The 14317-nt window shown below is 35.9% G+C and overlaps 1 protein-coding gene across 2 annotated transcripts in view; it reads left to right on the plus strand.

Annotated features, from left to right (window-relative positions):
* Positions 1–14317, plus strand: part of Cwf19l2 (CWF19 like cell cycle control factor 2) — a 108203-nt gene that overhangs the window by 6682 nt on the left and 87204 nt on the right. For both annotated transcript variants that reach the window (XR_005972198.1, XM_041630480.1), the window contains exons 4-8: positions 2608–2718; positions 3580–3699; positions 5004–5094; positions 8990–9105; positions 10243–10901. Coding sequence is in view for 1 of the 2 variants with exons in the window: in XM_041630480.1 (XP_041486414.1) it covers positions 2608–2718; positions 3580–3699; positions 5004–5094; positions 8990–9105; positions 10243–10901 (1097 nt within the window). In the remaining variant the exon portion in view is untranslated. The remainder of the gene's footprint in view (positions 1–2607; positions 2719–3579; positions 3700–5003; positions 5095–8989; positions 9106–10242; positions 10902–14317) is intronic.

Here is a 14317-nt window from a genome sequence, read left to right on the forward strand (position 1 = left end):
ACACACACAGAGCCTTAGGATTTCTACCGCTGCAATTAAATACCATGACCAAAGAGCAAGTTGGGGAGGAAAGCATTTATTAGGCTTATAGTTCAGCATTGCTTTTCAACACTGAAGGAATTCGGACAGTAGCTCAAAACAGAGCAGGATTGTGGAAGCAGGAACTAATGCAGAGGCCATAGAAGGGAGCTGCTCACTGGCTTGATTTCCTTGGCTTGCTCAGCTCATCTTTTTATAGAATCCAGGATCAGCTGCTCAGGGATGGCACCACCCACCATGGGCTGGGCCCTCTCCCATTGATCACTAAATGAAAAAGTGCCTTACAGTTGGATCTCACAAAGGCATTTCCTCAGCTGAGGCTCCTCCCTCTGATGATTCTAGCTTTTGTCAAGTTGACACACAAACCACACAAAAACCACCCAGTACAACTGACCCCTTGTCAACTTGACATCACTACTAAACCCCAAGTCTTCCTTTATTATTCATCCCCAAGATTTCACATTAAGAACATAAAAGTTCCACTGTCTTTACAAATTATAGTAACTATTCTTAAAATCCAAGGTTTTTCAAAATTCAAAGTCTCTCAACTGTGGACTCCTGTAAAATAATGTTCTTACTTTAAGAGGGAGAAATCAGAATACAGTCACTATCAAAGCAATACATAATTTCAACTGTTCAGTATTTGGGATCCACTCATGATCTTCTGAACTCTTCCAAAGAGCTTGGATCACTTCTCTAGCTCTGCCTTCTGCAACAAACACAACTGTCTTCTGTTCACTGACTGGCTCTAATCCATTGTTTCTGCTGTTCCTCATGGTCATTCCATGGTACTGGCATCTTCAAAATGCTAGAATCTCTCACTGCAACTGGGCTGCACATTCACCAATAGCCTCTACAAGGCTCTCTTCATACTTCTTTGCATGACCCCTTCAGTCCTGGACCTTCAGCTGCCACTGAGACTGCACCTTCACCAATGGTCTTTCCTGGCCTTGCATAGTGCAGAACCTCAGCTGCTTTCCATGAAACCTTCATGCCTTTCAAACCAGTACCACCTGGGTGACGCTCACACATATCCAAGTCCAGATACCAGCATGAGGTACAACCTTGGCCGCCTCTTAAACATAGTTTCCCTATGCTGTCAAAAGACATTTCCTAGAAGACTTCACCTCAGTGATGCTGGTCTCTTCTTAACCACCACTAATTTCTTAGCTCTAAAGAGTCAGCATCCAGTATCCTAGCAAAGTAAAATGTTGCTTTAGTAATATTGTTATCTTGTTGATCACAACTCATTCTTCAGCCCCAGGTAACCAGAACCACAGGATCATAATTCAAAATAACACATGGCCCTTTAAACTTCTCTCTGAAATTTCACAAGTCAGGTCTCCATCTTCTACATTGTTCTTTCAAGCTCATAAAGAGTGTCCCACTGAGCTCTTAGTACTTACTGGTTCTTCTAGCCCAAAGTTCCAATGTCCTTAAACAGTCCTCATCAAAACATGGTCAGGTCTGTCCCACTAATATCCCACTAAGCTGGTACCAGTTTGTCTTAAGGTTTCTATTACTGTGATGAAACACCATGACCAAAAGTTAAGATGGGGAAGAAAGGGTTTATTTTGTTTACATTTCAGCATTGCTGTTCATCACAAAAGGACAGGAGCTCAAACAGGGCAGAACCCTAGAGGCAGAAGCTGATGCAGAGGCCATGGAGTGGAGCTGCTTACTGACTGCTCCCCTTGGCCCATTCAGCAGAACTTCTGATAGAACTTAGGACCTCCTGCCTAGGGATGGCACCACCCACGATGGGCTGGGCCCTCCCTCAATGAATACTAAATGAGAAAATGCCTTGTAGCTGGATCTCCTCAAGGCATTTTCTCAACTGAGGCTCCTTCCTAGCTTATGTCAAGTTGACTCAAAAAACCAACCAGCATACAAACAAATATTTAAAAATGCTTTTAGGCAGTTTTGAGGAATTTTTCATGGAAGAGAGAAGAGCATCAGTTTTTTTCAGGGTCTCTATTCACTGACACTAGCACTCGTGTAAACTGGCATGTCTTCACATGCCTATAACCGAAGCACTGTGTGGAAGCTGAAACAGGAGGTTTTCTTGGTCTTACTATCTGCTGAGACCAAGTTCATTCAGAGACTCTTAACAAGGGAATAAGGTGGAGAGTGATTGATAGAGCAGGGTAACCAACCCAGATGTTATTAGAGGTCTCTGCAGTTTAGGTCTAGGGAAATCCCCAAATTTTACACTTAGGGCAAACAGTGAACTCCTTTACATGGTTATTATTTCCCTGGTGCTATTTAGACAAACTTATGAGTTCATTTGGATGTTGGTAGAAATTGAGCCTTGCTTTGGTGCTTTTCTTGCTAGCTTTTTTATTTTTTGATATAACTCATGAGAGAAAGAATGAATTTGGTATGTCTTTGGGCTCAAACCAAAGTAGGATTTTCATGTTATTTCTTCAGGTTTTCCCATATTATTTTCAAAAGGGAAAATCAATGAAAGTATCTCTTGTAATAAGCTGAATTATTTCCACTTAACATCAGAATTTTATATATAAGTATGCAAATTGTGAATGTTATGTATATGCTAAATGTTTCTAGAGCTCTGAAGAGTGGGTTGAGGCTGTTCCCTCCCAGATACCTGGCAAAGAAAAGACCTGGAAAGTGAAAGACAAAAGTCTAGAAAAAGAATGTGACAGCCATGCTATGCAGGTAAGCACCCACCTGATTTAGAGAGAAAAGGCTTCTAAGTACAAATGGATATTAAACTGATGATTATAACTTCCTCAGGAGAATTATACTTTACAGTAGTTTATGAAGCCTCTCCACTGGTGTTCAGACTAGCCTTCTGCTATGGAAGGTAGATGCTTATCTGTGCTGCAGCCCTTCAGGGCTCCCTCACCAATGATTGTTGGCATTTTCCTCTTTTTTTTTTTTTTTAAAGATTTATTATTTATTATGAGTTCAGTGTTCTGCCTGCATATATCCCTGCAGGCCAGAAGAGGGCACCAAATTTCATTACAGATGGTTGTGAGCACATGTGGTTGCTGGAATTTGAACTTAGGACCTTTGGAAGAGCAGGCAAAGCTCTTAACCATTGACCTGGCATTTTCCTCTTTTAACGGATTTACCAAATACTAGAAGTCTCTGAATCTTTTGGATATGTCAGTTTCAGCTTTTCTTTCTCTGCCCTTTATGTTGCAATTTGCTTAGCAATGCTTATAGGTCAATAGCAAGTAAATTTTGAGTTCTGGTTCATATGCCTAAGAAAGACTATAATTTACCCAATTAGCCATAGATACAGGAGGAAAGGTGAACAGGAGCTAACATTTCATTGTGTGTGCCAGACCCTATATTGGCTGCCTTTTATATATATTTTGTTTACTCCTTAAAACAAACTTGAATGGTGAGTTCTTTACTGCACTTTTATAAGGGAATGACTAAGGTATAGCAAAAACAAGAAGCTTCTTGAGAGTGGCTAACCACTTATGTTTGTTCCTGTTTGGTGCCTGCAGTCTCTGATATTAAGAAGGTCTTAAGTACAGATTAAAATGGCTTCATTCTTTTAAACAGCGGGATGAGTGGATGACTGTTGATTTTATGTCTGTTAAAACTGTGTCTTCATCATCACTCAAAGCGGAAAAGGAAACTCTAAGGAAAATAGAGCAGGAGAAAGCCCAAGCACTAGAGCAGGTAAGAGAGCAGTTTCAATGTTTTCATTTTGAATTGCCTTAAAATAAATACCTTATTTGTAATACTACTTAAGCATGTTTTTAAATGGTATTTGATAACAGTGGTAACTAAGGAATGTGAAACTAATTTTTAAAAAGTAAATTTCTTGTAGAAAAGCTATTTAAAAGCATCCTAGAGCTTGAGCGATGTTCAATAAGAATACAGACTACTGTACCAGAGGACTCAAATTGGGTTTTCAGCTCCCACATGACAGCTGACAACCATCTGTAACTCTGGTTCTAGAGGTTTATTATTTACCTTTGGCCACCGGGGGCTCTGCATACATGTGGCACATAGACATACATGCAGACAAACCACTCATACACATTAAAGTAAAAATAGACTTTTTTTTTTTTTTTAAGAGATGTATACTAGATTCGGGCTGGAAAGATGGATCAGTGGTTAAGAGCATGTATTGCTCTTCCGGAGGATCCAGGTTCAAGTCCCAGAACTCACGGTGTATGATTCATGGCTATGTGTAACTCCAACTTTAGGAGAGCCAATACATCTGGCCTGGGCAGGCACTTGTACACATGTTCACATATTTACATCTAAACACAGGAACATAAGATTATCTTTTAAAATTTATCTTAGATGCATAAATCTATGTGAATGTAGTTGAGCAGTTATTATCTGTTACTTGACTGTCATGAATTACAGTTGAACTATCAACTGAGCTTCAGTGTATACATAAATCACTTATAAGAATGCTTTCAAGATGCTTAGAACGTCATAGGAAGTGTTAAACAAGCATTTTTATGCTGTTGTTTTCACACTGATGTCCTGAAAACAATGGGAAATCCTTAGAGACCACGAACTATAGAAATGCTTTCAGAAATTGTCTTATAATTTCTTTGAATGTAATATAGATCAACAAGTGAAAAATGTAGCAAGAGATTTTGACAGTTCTGTGGTCAGTGTTGTTTTTGTTTTTTCTCAGTCTAATTTTAAATATAAGTGTGGAATTGTACTGTAATCAAGCTGCTACTTGTGTGGAACATCGAAGGACATGATTTTTGGGATGTCTTGTCTAAGTTTTGGGATATCTTGTCTAAGTCTCTGAGTTAGACTTAATGGTTCTGAGAAGTAGTAGGTGTTCAATAAAGACACATGACATTGTTATTGGCAAGTTCTATAACATGTCTTAAGATTTTTACATGATATGTTGACGCTTTTATATCCAACAATTAGCCACCTTAAATGACTTAGTCATTTCCATGGTGATTGACTTTTACATTCTAACCTTTCAAAATGTTTTGTTCTAGTCCAAACTGCTTGAAAGAGAATTGAATCCATACTGGAAGGATGGTGGGACAGGTCTCCCATCAGAAAATTGTATACTGGCGGTTACTAAAGGTATCTTTATATTTTTTGTAGACTTGTGCACATATCTCAGTTTCTGATAATGAACATGGTAAAGATCGTTAAAGTACGTTATGTACTTGTGTGAAAATGTCATAATGAAACCCACTATTTTCTGCAGGTAATATATACTAATAAAAAAGTACAAATTCTTAAAGTTTAATGTTCCTAAGAGAATGGCTTGAGTTTATATATGACAAAATACTTATGAAATATCTGCAGTCTTTTGAAATCTTACTTACGTCATTATGGAAAGTTTACTATTATGTATTTTGCAGCAAGATAATTCAGTATATGTTGTTCATAATAGCCATCATTTGCAAGTTTCTCTTTTAAATGGGCTAAGACAAATCATGGTTATATGAAACTTTATATTGCATTCAAATTGTTAAATTCTATAGCAAAATACAAAAATGTATTTAGTTAAAATTTATGCAAATAATGTATCATTAATGATGCAATTTTATTGCTTTTAGAAATTCCTCATTCATCAGGATTCACAAAATTTTTGTTGTTCTTAGGAGGAGAGTACTATTGTTTTCTACGCAATGGAGACAAAATCTTTTGAGTATCACTAGTGCTCAGTATTGCCAATTCAGTGATAAGTTCAAATACAATTTAGCCAGAATAAAATAATATTGTAAATAATGATGTTATTTTTTTTGTTTTAGTTATTTATCAGTAAGATATTTTGTTTTATTTATAACTCATTTTTATTTGGCTGTTTCTTAAAGATTCTTTGTGTGGGCATGAAGCTACTGAATCCACTCAAAGACATCTTTAGAATTCTTAATTAGTTATAGCACTTGTGTGTTGTACATGGGGTTTTTCTGTCCTGACCTCCTGTTCCCAAATAACCACTCAGAGTCTTAGTATTAATTGTAATTGCTTAACCAATAGCTCAGGCTTGTTACTAACTGGCTCTTATATTTCAAATTAACCCATATTCCTTGTTTATACTCTGCCACAAGGCAATATTTTTTTTAACATGGCATGTTCATCTCCTGTTCCCTCTGCATCTGGCTGGCAGCTTCTTTGACTCTGCCCTCCTTTCCAGTGTCCTTAATTTGGTTGTCCCAACTATATTTCCTGCCTGGCTACTGGCCAATCAGCTTTTCGTTAAACCAATCCGAGTGGCAAATCTTCATTCATAGTGAACAAAAGGATTATTCTACAGCAGCACGTTTTATTCTGTTTTTTTTTTTTTTTTTGCATGGACAGAAATGTCTCTACCAGATTAGATAATAGTAATGGTAGTCATACAAAGTCCTCTTTGAAACACAGCTTTCTAGGAAGTTAATAGGTAGGGAACAATGAGTTAGCTCAGTCTGAGACTTAGAGTGGTCAGGTGATTTGTCTGTAGTCATGTAAGTACTAAGGGACCAGGCCACAGATTCACATTGAAGCATTCATTACTGCAGATTTTTGAGAAGACTGAATTTATTTCATGGGCTTAGTGGACACTGATTTATGGTCTTTTTCAGTGAGTTCTGGTTAATTCTTTCTCCTTTTCTCTTTTTGGACTTTTCTGTCAGAACCTTTAAAGGTGGTTTAATTGGATACTTTATTTAGCTGAAGATGTGAAAATTTTTTGATGTTATAAATATTTTGTATTTAGTAGTAGCAACAAGACTGAAGTCTAGGTTTCCTGGTGGCTTAGTTTATTGTTTTGTTTTTTTTTTCCCTCTGAATTGTGTTTAGAGAGAAATGGAGAGATTTCTAGTGTTTGGTTGTATTTTGTTTATTATAGCATAGCATAACTTGTTAGAACCATTAAATTAAAACTTAATTTTACACTTACTCAAAAAGTTAGGTGTGGGATACAGCTATATTTTAAGTGTACCATACCTCTGAATTTACTGTAATTACTGATAGAGCTTTTTTCAGCACAGATGGGTAGAACTATGCTTATGGTTTTTGAGAATGTTAAATATTTAATTAAGGACTTCGTGATTGAATCTGAGGATTCTGCTGCAAGTTCTGTTTCCTTTAACATATTAAATTGGGTAATTTCTCAGCAGTATATTAGTATCAATCCTGGTGATAACATTGATAAGACTGTTTCCTAACTGATTTTTATTCTAGTTAGGTTTCACACAGAACCGCATAGGGAAAGCAGTTTTAATTTTGTTTTCCTAAATTTCTCTCTGAACTTCTAATATCATAGTGACAGTTGAGGAGAGATTTTCAGGATGCCCATTTGTTATTTGATCAGTGATCTAATTATGTAGCTGGAATATTAATAAAGACATAAATTGCTGTGGGTTTTCACTTATAACTATGCTGACCACAGATTTGGGCTAAGTTCCTTGACTGCTTACAGTATATAATATATGCTATATAAGTAAAAAAGTCCAAGTGAAATAACATTTTGAATGAAAAGTGCCATCATTAGAGATCTGGGCTTGAATCAGAAAGTGTTACAGATCTATAAAGAAAGACCTCTTTGTATTAGAAGAGATTGTTGAGATTTGAGTAAAATAATACAGTTAATATGAATATAATTTAAAAATCAGTTTTGCTTTTAGTTCTGTCTTTAAATTTAAAAAATATTTGTGTTACTTTTGGTTATGCAATGTGAAGTTGGGGTGATATGAATGTCAGTGCTGACCAGTTATGTCAAATCTGGAGCTAGAGTTATAGACAATTGTGAGCCAACTTATGTAAGTGTGGGAACTGAACTCTTGGATCATCTGATAAAGAAAACACATCATGCTGCTAACCTCTATTCCTTCCTAAGCCTCTTTTCAAAGTCTGACATACATAGAAAAGTACCTAAACCATAAGTGAAACAGAATGAAGTGTCATAGAGTGTTATGGAGAAGCAGCAGTCTTAACACCCCAGAAACGTTTTCATCCCCTTCTAGTAACTTGCTGGAGGGGTAGCCATTGTCCTATTTTCTACATTTGTGCTCTTAATCTTTTTAATTCTTTTGTCCACATTTGAAGTTCCTCCATATTGTTATGAATAAGTATTTCATTCATTCTCGAGGCTGTGTAGTTGTACATTTAAGAATAGATCATGATCCCTGTGTCCCTCTCTGATTTTGACTGTTTTCATGTTGGGCTGTTGGTAGGCTGTTCTGATATGAAGATTCTTGTGCTTGTCTCCAAGAGCTTGTGTGTATTTCTTGACTCTAGAGCTAGCAGGATCTAAAGCTGTCCTTATTGGAACAGGGAATATCAGGAACAGAGTTTTAATTTAAGTAATCAATTAAATTTCTTTCTATCAATTGAAAATAGGACAACACACACACACAGTTCATTGAAGGCATTCAAATGTTCATAGCTGCTAATCACAACTAAGGTTTAACTTAATGACATTGTCTTCTATAACTTTCTTATTTATTGTGTTGCTTTCTTCATTGTGTACATTTATTTCTTATTTCTGGGAGGGGCAATTCCCATATATGTTACAACTGAAAGGTTGTAACATATATATGTCTAACTGGAAGGTCAGAGAAAATTCCATAGAATAATGCTTAGGCTAAGCATGATGACTCATGCTTTACATTCCAGGATTTAGGAGACAGAGGCACAGATATATCTGAGTTCAAGGCCAACTTGGTCTACCAGGCCATTTAGGGCTGCATAGTAAGACCCTGTCTCATTAAACAAACAACTAACCTATATATAATTTTATGTTTGTTCTCTTAAATTGGTATTTACTTACAGGTAGTTTGTTTTTCCTTGTTTTCATCATGACAAGCCTTTGTAGCTTCTATAGGTAGGTATTTAAATGTATGGTGAATATTAATTGTGATTATAACTTTAAATTAATCAATGCAAGTATTTAATTTTATACTTTAAAAGTGTTAGAAACAGTAAGTTTTTTTTTTTTTTAATAACCACTGTAGAAGTACGACTGATGTTTTTTATTGGAATTTAGCTTCAGGAGTAGAGGATGGTGGATTAAGCTGGCTAAGAAAGTCTTATCAAAGAATGAAAGAACAAGCTCAAAGAGAAAACAGAAATTTTGTGGATATTGTAGCTGAAAAATATGGAGTAAGTATTTGTGCTTTAAGAAGATATATATTGTTTCATAGTTATTTGAAAACAGTATCTTTCTTTTGAATAATGAAGCAATTTGAATCAAATAATATTAGATTTATCTTCATTCTTTTAAGTAATTTTCTGTTTCTTATGCAAGGATATTGCTTAAAAATGTTTTACACTTATTTTTTTGCATGTGTACTCAGGAATGTACACATGCCACAGGGCCATGTGGAAGTTAAAGGAGTCATTTCTCTCTTCTATTATGTTGTTATCTTATATATGTGGATCCCAGGTACTGAATTTAAGTCATGATGGCTTGTTAGCAATTGCCTTTAGCCTCTGAGCCATCTTGCAAACTTAGCCTACTTTTTTTTTTAAAGACTAACACAATGAATGTAAAACGCAAGTGTATAAAACTTGAAATGTGTGTATGTTTAATATAAAAGTAGAATTTTTCTCATTGGAAGAAAATTTAAATAATGCAGGGGATTCTCTGTAGTACACCTTTAGAAATAAGCATTGTTGAAGTTTTGTTGACTCCAGAGTTTCATATTTTATAGCATTTTGCAATGTGGCTATACTTTAGCATGTTTTTTTTAAGCCATCATGATGTCTTTTCAGGTAATGTTTTAATTGCCTACCTTGTCTGTGAATCAATTCCCACTTGCATAATCCTTTCCTTGTTAAGTTCTTGCAAAGATTTTTATTTTGAGTAGAATTAGATGTAATAGTCTTTCTCCTATCCCCATTTAAAAAGTCCATTCTGTTCAAGAAAATCAACAAATAAGAAGGCCAACCCGGGTCCTTGGGCCCAGGCTGGCAGTCAGTCTGGTTTTTGAGAATTTATTTCATTCAGTATACCTAAACTTTTCCCCGTCATTCTAGGAATTTTTATAAGTTGTATCTGTAGTGTCTGTATGATACTCTATTGTGTAGAACATTTGTTCTCAGTGCATCCCTTTTTGAAAACTTTTAATTTGATTTGATTATTTTTTTTATCTACTTATACTTACTAAAGTATTATTGGTCTGTGGTGATTTTTATGGTTGTGTCTACTTTGGTGGGGGGGTATTTTTATTGTGCCATTTAACAATGCATCATAACACACTTTCTTAATTGTAGATATGTTATTATTCTCTCTTATAGTCAATGGAAATATTCCAGTCAAAATTAAAAGAAGCTGAAAAAATTGCATGCAAAAGAGAAGATTATGGACGGGAAAGGTGGAGGAAGCCTGCATATTCAGATAGTAAGCAGTCTAGTCAAACAAGTAGCATTTCAGACTTAGTGAAATGTAAGAAGGACTCAAAGGACAGACACTTTGCTACAGAGGTTGCAAAGAGGAGCATTGGCGACTGTGAGTTTAGTGGCCCTGACACAAGGAACCAGTCTGGATCTTTAGAAACTTGTATAAGAGAATCTGCCCTAAGACAAAGGGAAGAATCTTCTGGAAATTTGAGACCTAAATTCTTAAGACCCTCTGATGAGGATGAACTGTCGCTTCACAACAAGAGGAGAAATTTTGAGCCGTCTACTTCATCTTCTACATTAGTGGCTCAGGCTTCTTTGCATTGTGATTTTCAAAAACCCACAGAGAACAGTGAAGAAAATTTGACTTCCTGGAGCCTGTGTGGTAGGCAAGGAGGATACCGAAAGCATTCAGATCAAAAGCCACTGGAAACCTGGAGCCACAGTGCTGATCAGCACTCTCCAGGAGACAGGAGAGAACAGTTGCAGGCTGAGAGCTTGAGGGGTGACCCACCAAGAAGAGGACATCTGCAGAACATAAAGGCAGCATTTTCTGGGTATTTTATAAATACTTGTATTTTTTTTCAGTTAGGTTCTTGAGTGGGATTATACAAAACTTGATTTTGTCATAGGGGTGACTCTTTTGGAGGTTTAAAAAAATTGTATCCTAAAGATAAGGACTAACTTCCACTTAAATCCTTAAAATAGATTAAAGCTCTGGGAGATAACTGGGGATAGTGGGCATAGCAGTATGTATCTATAAACTTAGTGCTCCAGCAGAAAGATGGGAGGTGGAAACAAGAGAAGCCGCTGAACCTCATGAGCCAGATAGCCTTTGGAAACTGAAGCAGAAGTTTTGTTATAATGACTGGATAACCATGGCAAGAATTAGAGAAAATTAATGTGTACAGTAACAAAAACGAGAGACTCTGTTTCAAACAACCCAGAAGGCAGCCCCAACACTAAGGATTGTCCTCTGACCTCCACACTCTTGCCATGTGCCACTGAAAGGAAAAATGTTGATTGAATAACCATTGGAGGGAGTAGAAGAAGTCAAACTACATGGGCGCCTTTTTGTTTCAAGTCCCCAATTGCCAATGGGTGATGTCATTAAGTATTGATATCATTAATACTGCTTAGCATTTGGGCACAATGTGCTGGTCTTGTTTCCTTTGAATGTAGATGAGCCATGTGTGCAGACTTCCATACAAACATTGTTACTATTCTATCAGGTTGTTGAATTGCTTCATTTCTGTTATGTCTTCTAACATTGTAGATTTCTAGTACTTATAATACAGGAATGGAATGCAGGCCCTGTGGTCTGATTTTATTTTTTTTCAGATTAGTTAATTTGATGTTAGAAGAAATTTGTAGCTTTTAATGAATTCCATGATTAGCTGGAGAGAAAAAGAATTTAGGAATCATCCCTTTATATTTGGAAGAGAAATATTTCTGAGTGATCAAGTAGTGGTAAGAAAGCAAGAATGCCAGAAAGTGTCAGTGAAGGAGTGCTGAAACCTATTAGTGTGTCTGGACATTGTTGTGAGATATGTTTGATTGTTAAACCAATGCTAGGATTCTAGGAATTTTTAAAACCAGTGAACTTCAGAACTGTAGAAAGGTTACTAACCTAATTTTAGAACCAGAAGAGATCATAGTCTGAGCCTTACATTTTTCATCTGTGAAAAGTGAGGGAATTGAAGTTGTAATCCTCATCATATAACTATTGTTGCTTGACTTAGTAAATAAAAAAATTATTTTAAGCAGTTAGACATATTTATGCTTTAAATAACAAACAGAAACCCTGTGGCTAACCTGGAATTTGAATAAAACTAGATTTATACATTTTATCTGGCAGCTATGTAGCCCATTAAATTTTTACTAGATACATACATTTGTTTCTTTAAGTAAGTGTAGTAGTGGTACATTTGTGTAGTTGGTTTCTTTTTCTTTATTTGCATCATTGGTAGCTTTCCTTTTCTAACCATTCTTTCATTTTCTTTCGTAGGATCATCTTTAGCAGTTCTCCTTCATACTTTTTTGAGCCTATGATTATCTTATAGGAAAACATCATCTAATAGTTGGTCACATGAATTAAAGCTTTAAGCTCATTATTCTTAGAGACAAAAATGTGTTTGTGTATATTTTTCTTTTGTTGGAAAAATATATTAACAAGCACTTTTAGAAGCCTGAAACCCAGAGTGGTACTTAAAATGAGTAGAACATATTTTGTCCTTAATTTAGAGTTTATATATAATCAGAAACTAACACATTTAATATACTATTTGTACCTTTGGCTGTGATCTTTCCAGTTTGGCATTATAGCTCAGAAAGGCAAGAGAAGGCTGTCAGACTCTTAGTTTCTGAGTAAGGTTCTTAGATAGGAGAGAAAATGTGAAAGTGTAGTGAGTAAAGCATAATTACAGAGCTCAGTGACCACAGCCATCAGAAAAAGGAAACTTGAAATATTCTCAAGTTTTTCTACAATATCAGAGAGCCGAACTGTAAATGGAGATTACACTTTCGTTTCCTGTCTGCCCAGACCTAAATAATCACACAGAAATTATTTTAATTACAACCCTGTTTGGCCAGTGGCTCAGAAGTATCCTAGCTAGCTCTTACATCTTAAATTAATCCATTTTTATTAATCTATATATTGCCACAAAGCTGTTTCTTACCGGTAATGTTGTGGTATCTTTTTCCTTTGGGCGGCTACATGGTATCTCTTCACTCTGCCTTCTCTCTCTCTCTCTCTCTCTCTCTGTCTCTCTCTCTCCCCCTCTCTCTCTCTTTCTTTGTGTCTCTGTTCGGATTTCCCACCTTGCTTTACTCTACTAAACCATTGGCCTAAACATCTTCTTCATCAACCAATAAAAGCAACACACATACAGAAGAAGGACATCCCACAATCCCACATTACTGAACTCTGATTATTTTCCTCAGTAGAGGTTCGGTGCTCGTGTGTGTGTGTGTGTGTGTGTGTGTGTGTGTGTGTATGCATGCAAGTGAATTTGTGTGTACTTTCAGAATACACATTTTAATGGGAAACCGGTTGATTTTTATAGAAACTAATTATGAAGGAGACCGCAGAAAAATCTCTGTAATCCAGGAAAATGATACATTACTATACTTCTTTCTTACATATAGGATATGAATGTTCTATTTATTAGCATGTGTCTATTTGTAGAAAGATAGGCTTCACTTTGACATTTAAGTCTGGATCTGCTCATGTTTACTAGATAAGGTGCTCAGGACCTCTGGAAGAGCAAACAATGCTCTTATCCTCCATCTTTCCAGCCCCAACCACACATTTTATATAAGTGGGGAATATATACATTATGTAATTTGGGTAGAAGCTGGCCTCTTTAACTGAGCATGGTTGTTTTTAGTTTCATTCAGGTCAGTTTGTTCTGTATATTAGTAGTTCACTACTTTTGATTGATTGAAGATGCCATTTGTTTGTAAACCAATTCATTCTGATTCTTCATTCCCTCTTGGTGGACTTTTAGATTGCTTCTTGTTTTTGACCATTACCAACAAAGTTTTCTGTGCACTCATATGCTTATGCTTTTCTATAGCATTCCCAAGAAATGAATCACTCGATCATATAGTACTTGTACTTTAAATATTAAGAAAATATGACTGTTTCATAGAATTGTTATTTTATGTTAGTAATAGCAGAATTATGGAAGCATCTTTTCCCCTATTTACCTTCGAACACTTGGCAATGGCACACTTTTTAAACTGGTTACTAGTTGTAGCCCACAGTTTCACAGTTTTTGTTTTTTGAAGCTCCCTTATATGTACAGACATAAGGATTTCTATGTACTTTAATAGCTCAGCCCGTTTTTCTTATGAAATGACCCTCTTTGTCCAAAATAATATTTTGTGTTGTACAGTAATTTGTCACATATTTACATAGATACTTCAACTTTTGACTAATGTTGACACAGTGTATATTACTTCCTTTTAC

Source organism: Microtus oregoni, unplaced genomic scaffold (genome assembly GCF_018167655.1).
Source record: "Microtus oregoni isolate MIOR12 unplaced genomic scaffold, Mior012 000034F_ref0000314, whole genome shotgun sequence".
Lineage (NCBI taxonomy): Eukaryota > Metazoa > Chordata > Mammalia > Rodentia > Cricetidae > Microtus > Microtus oregoni.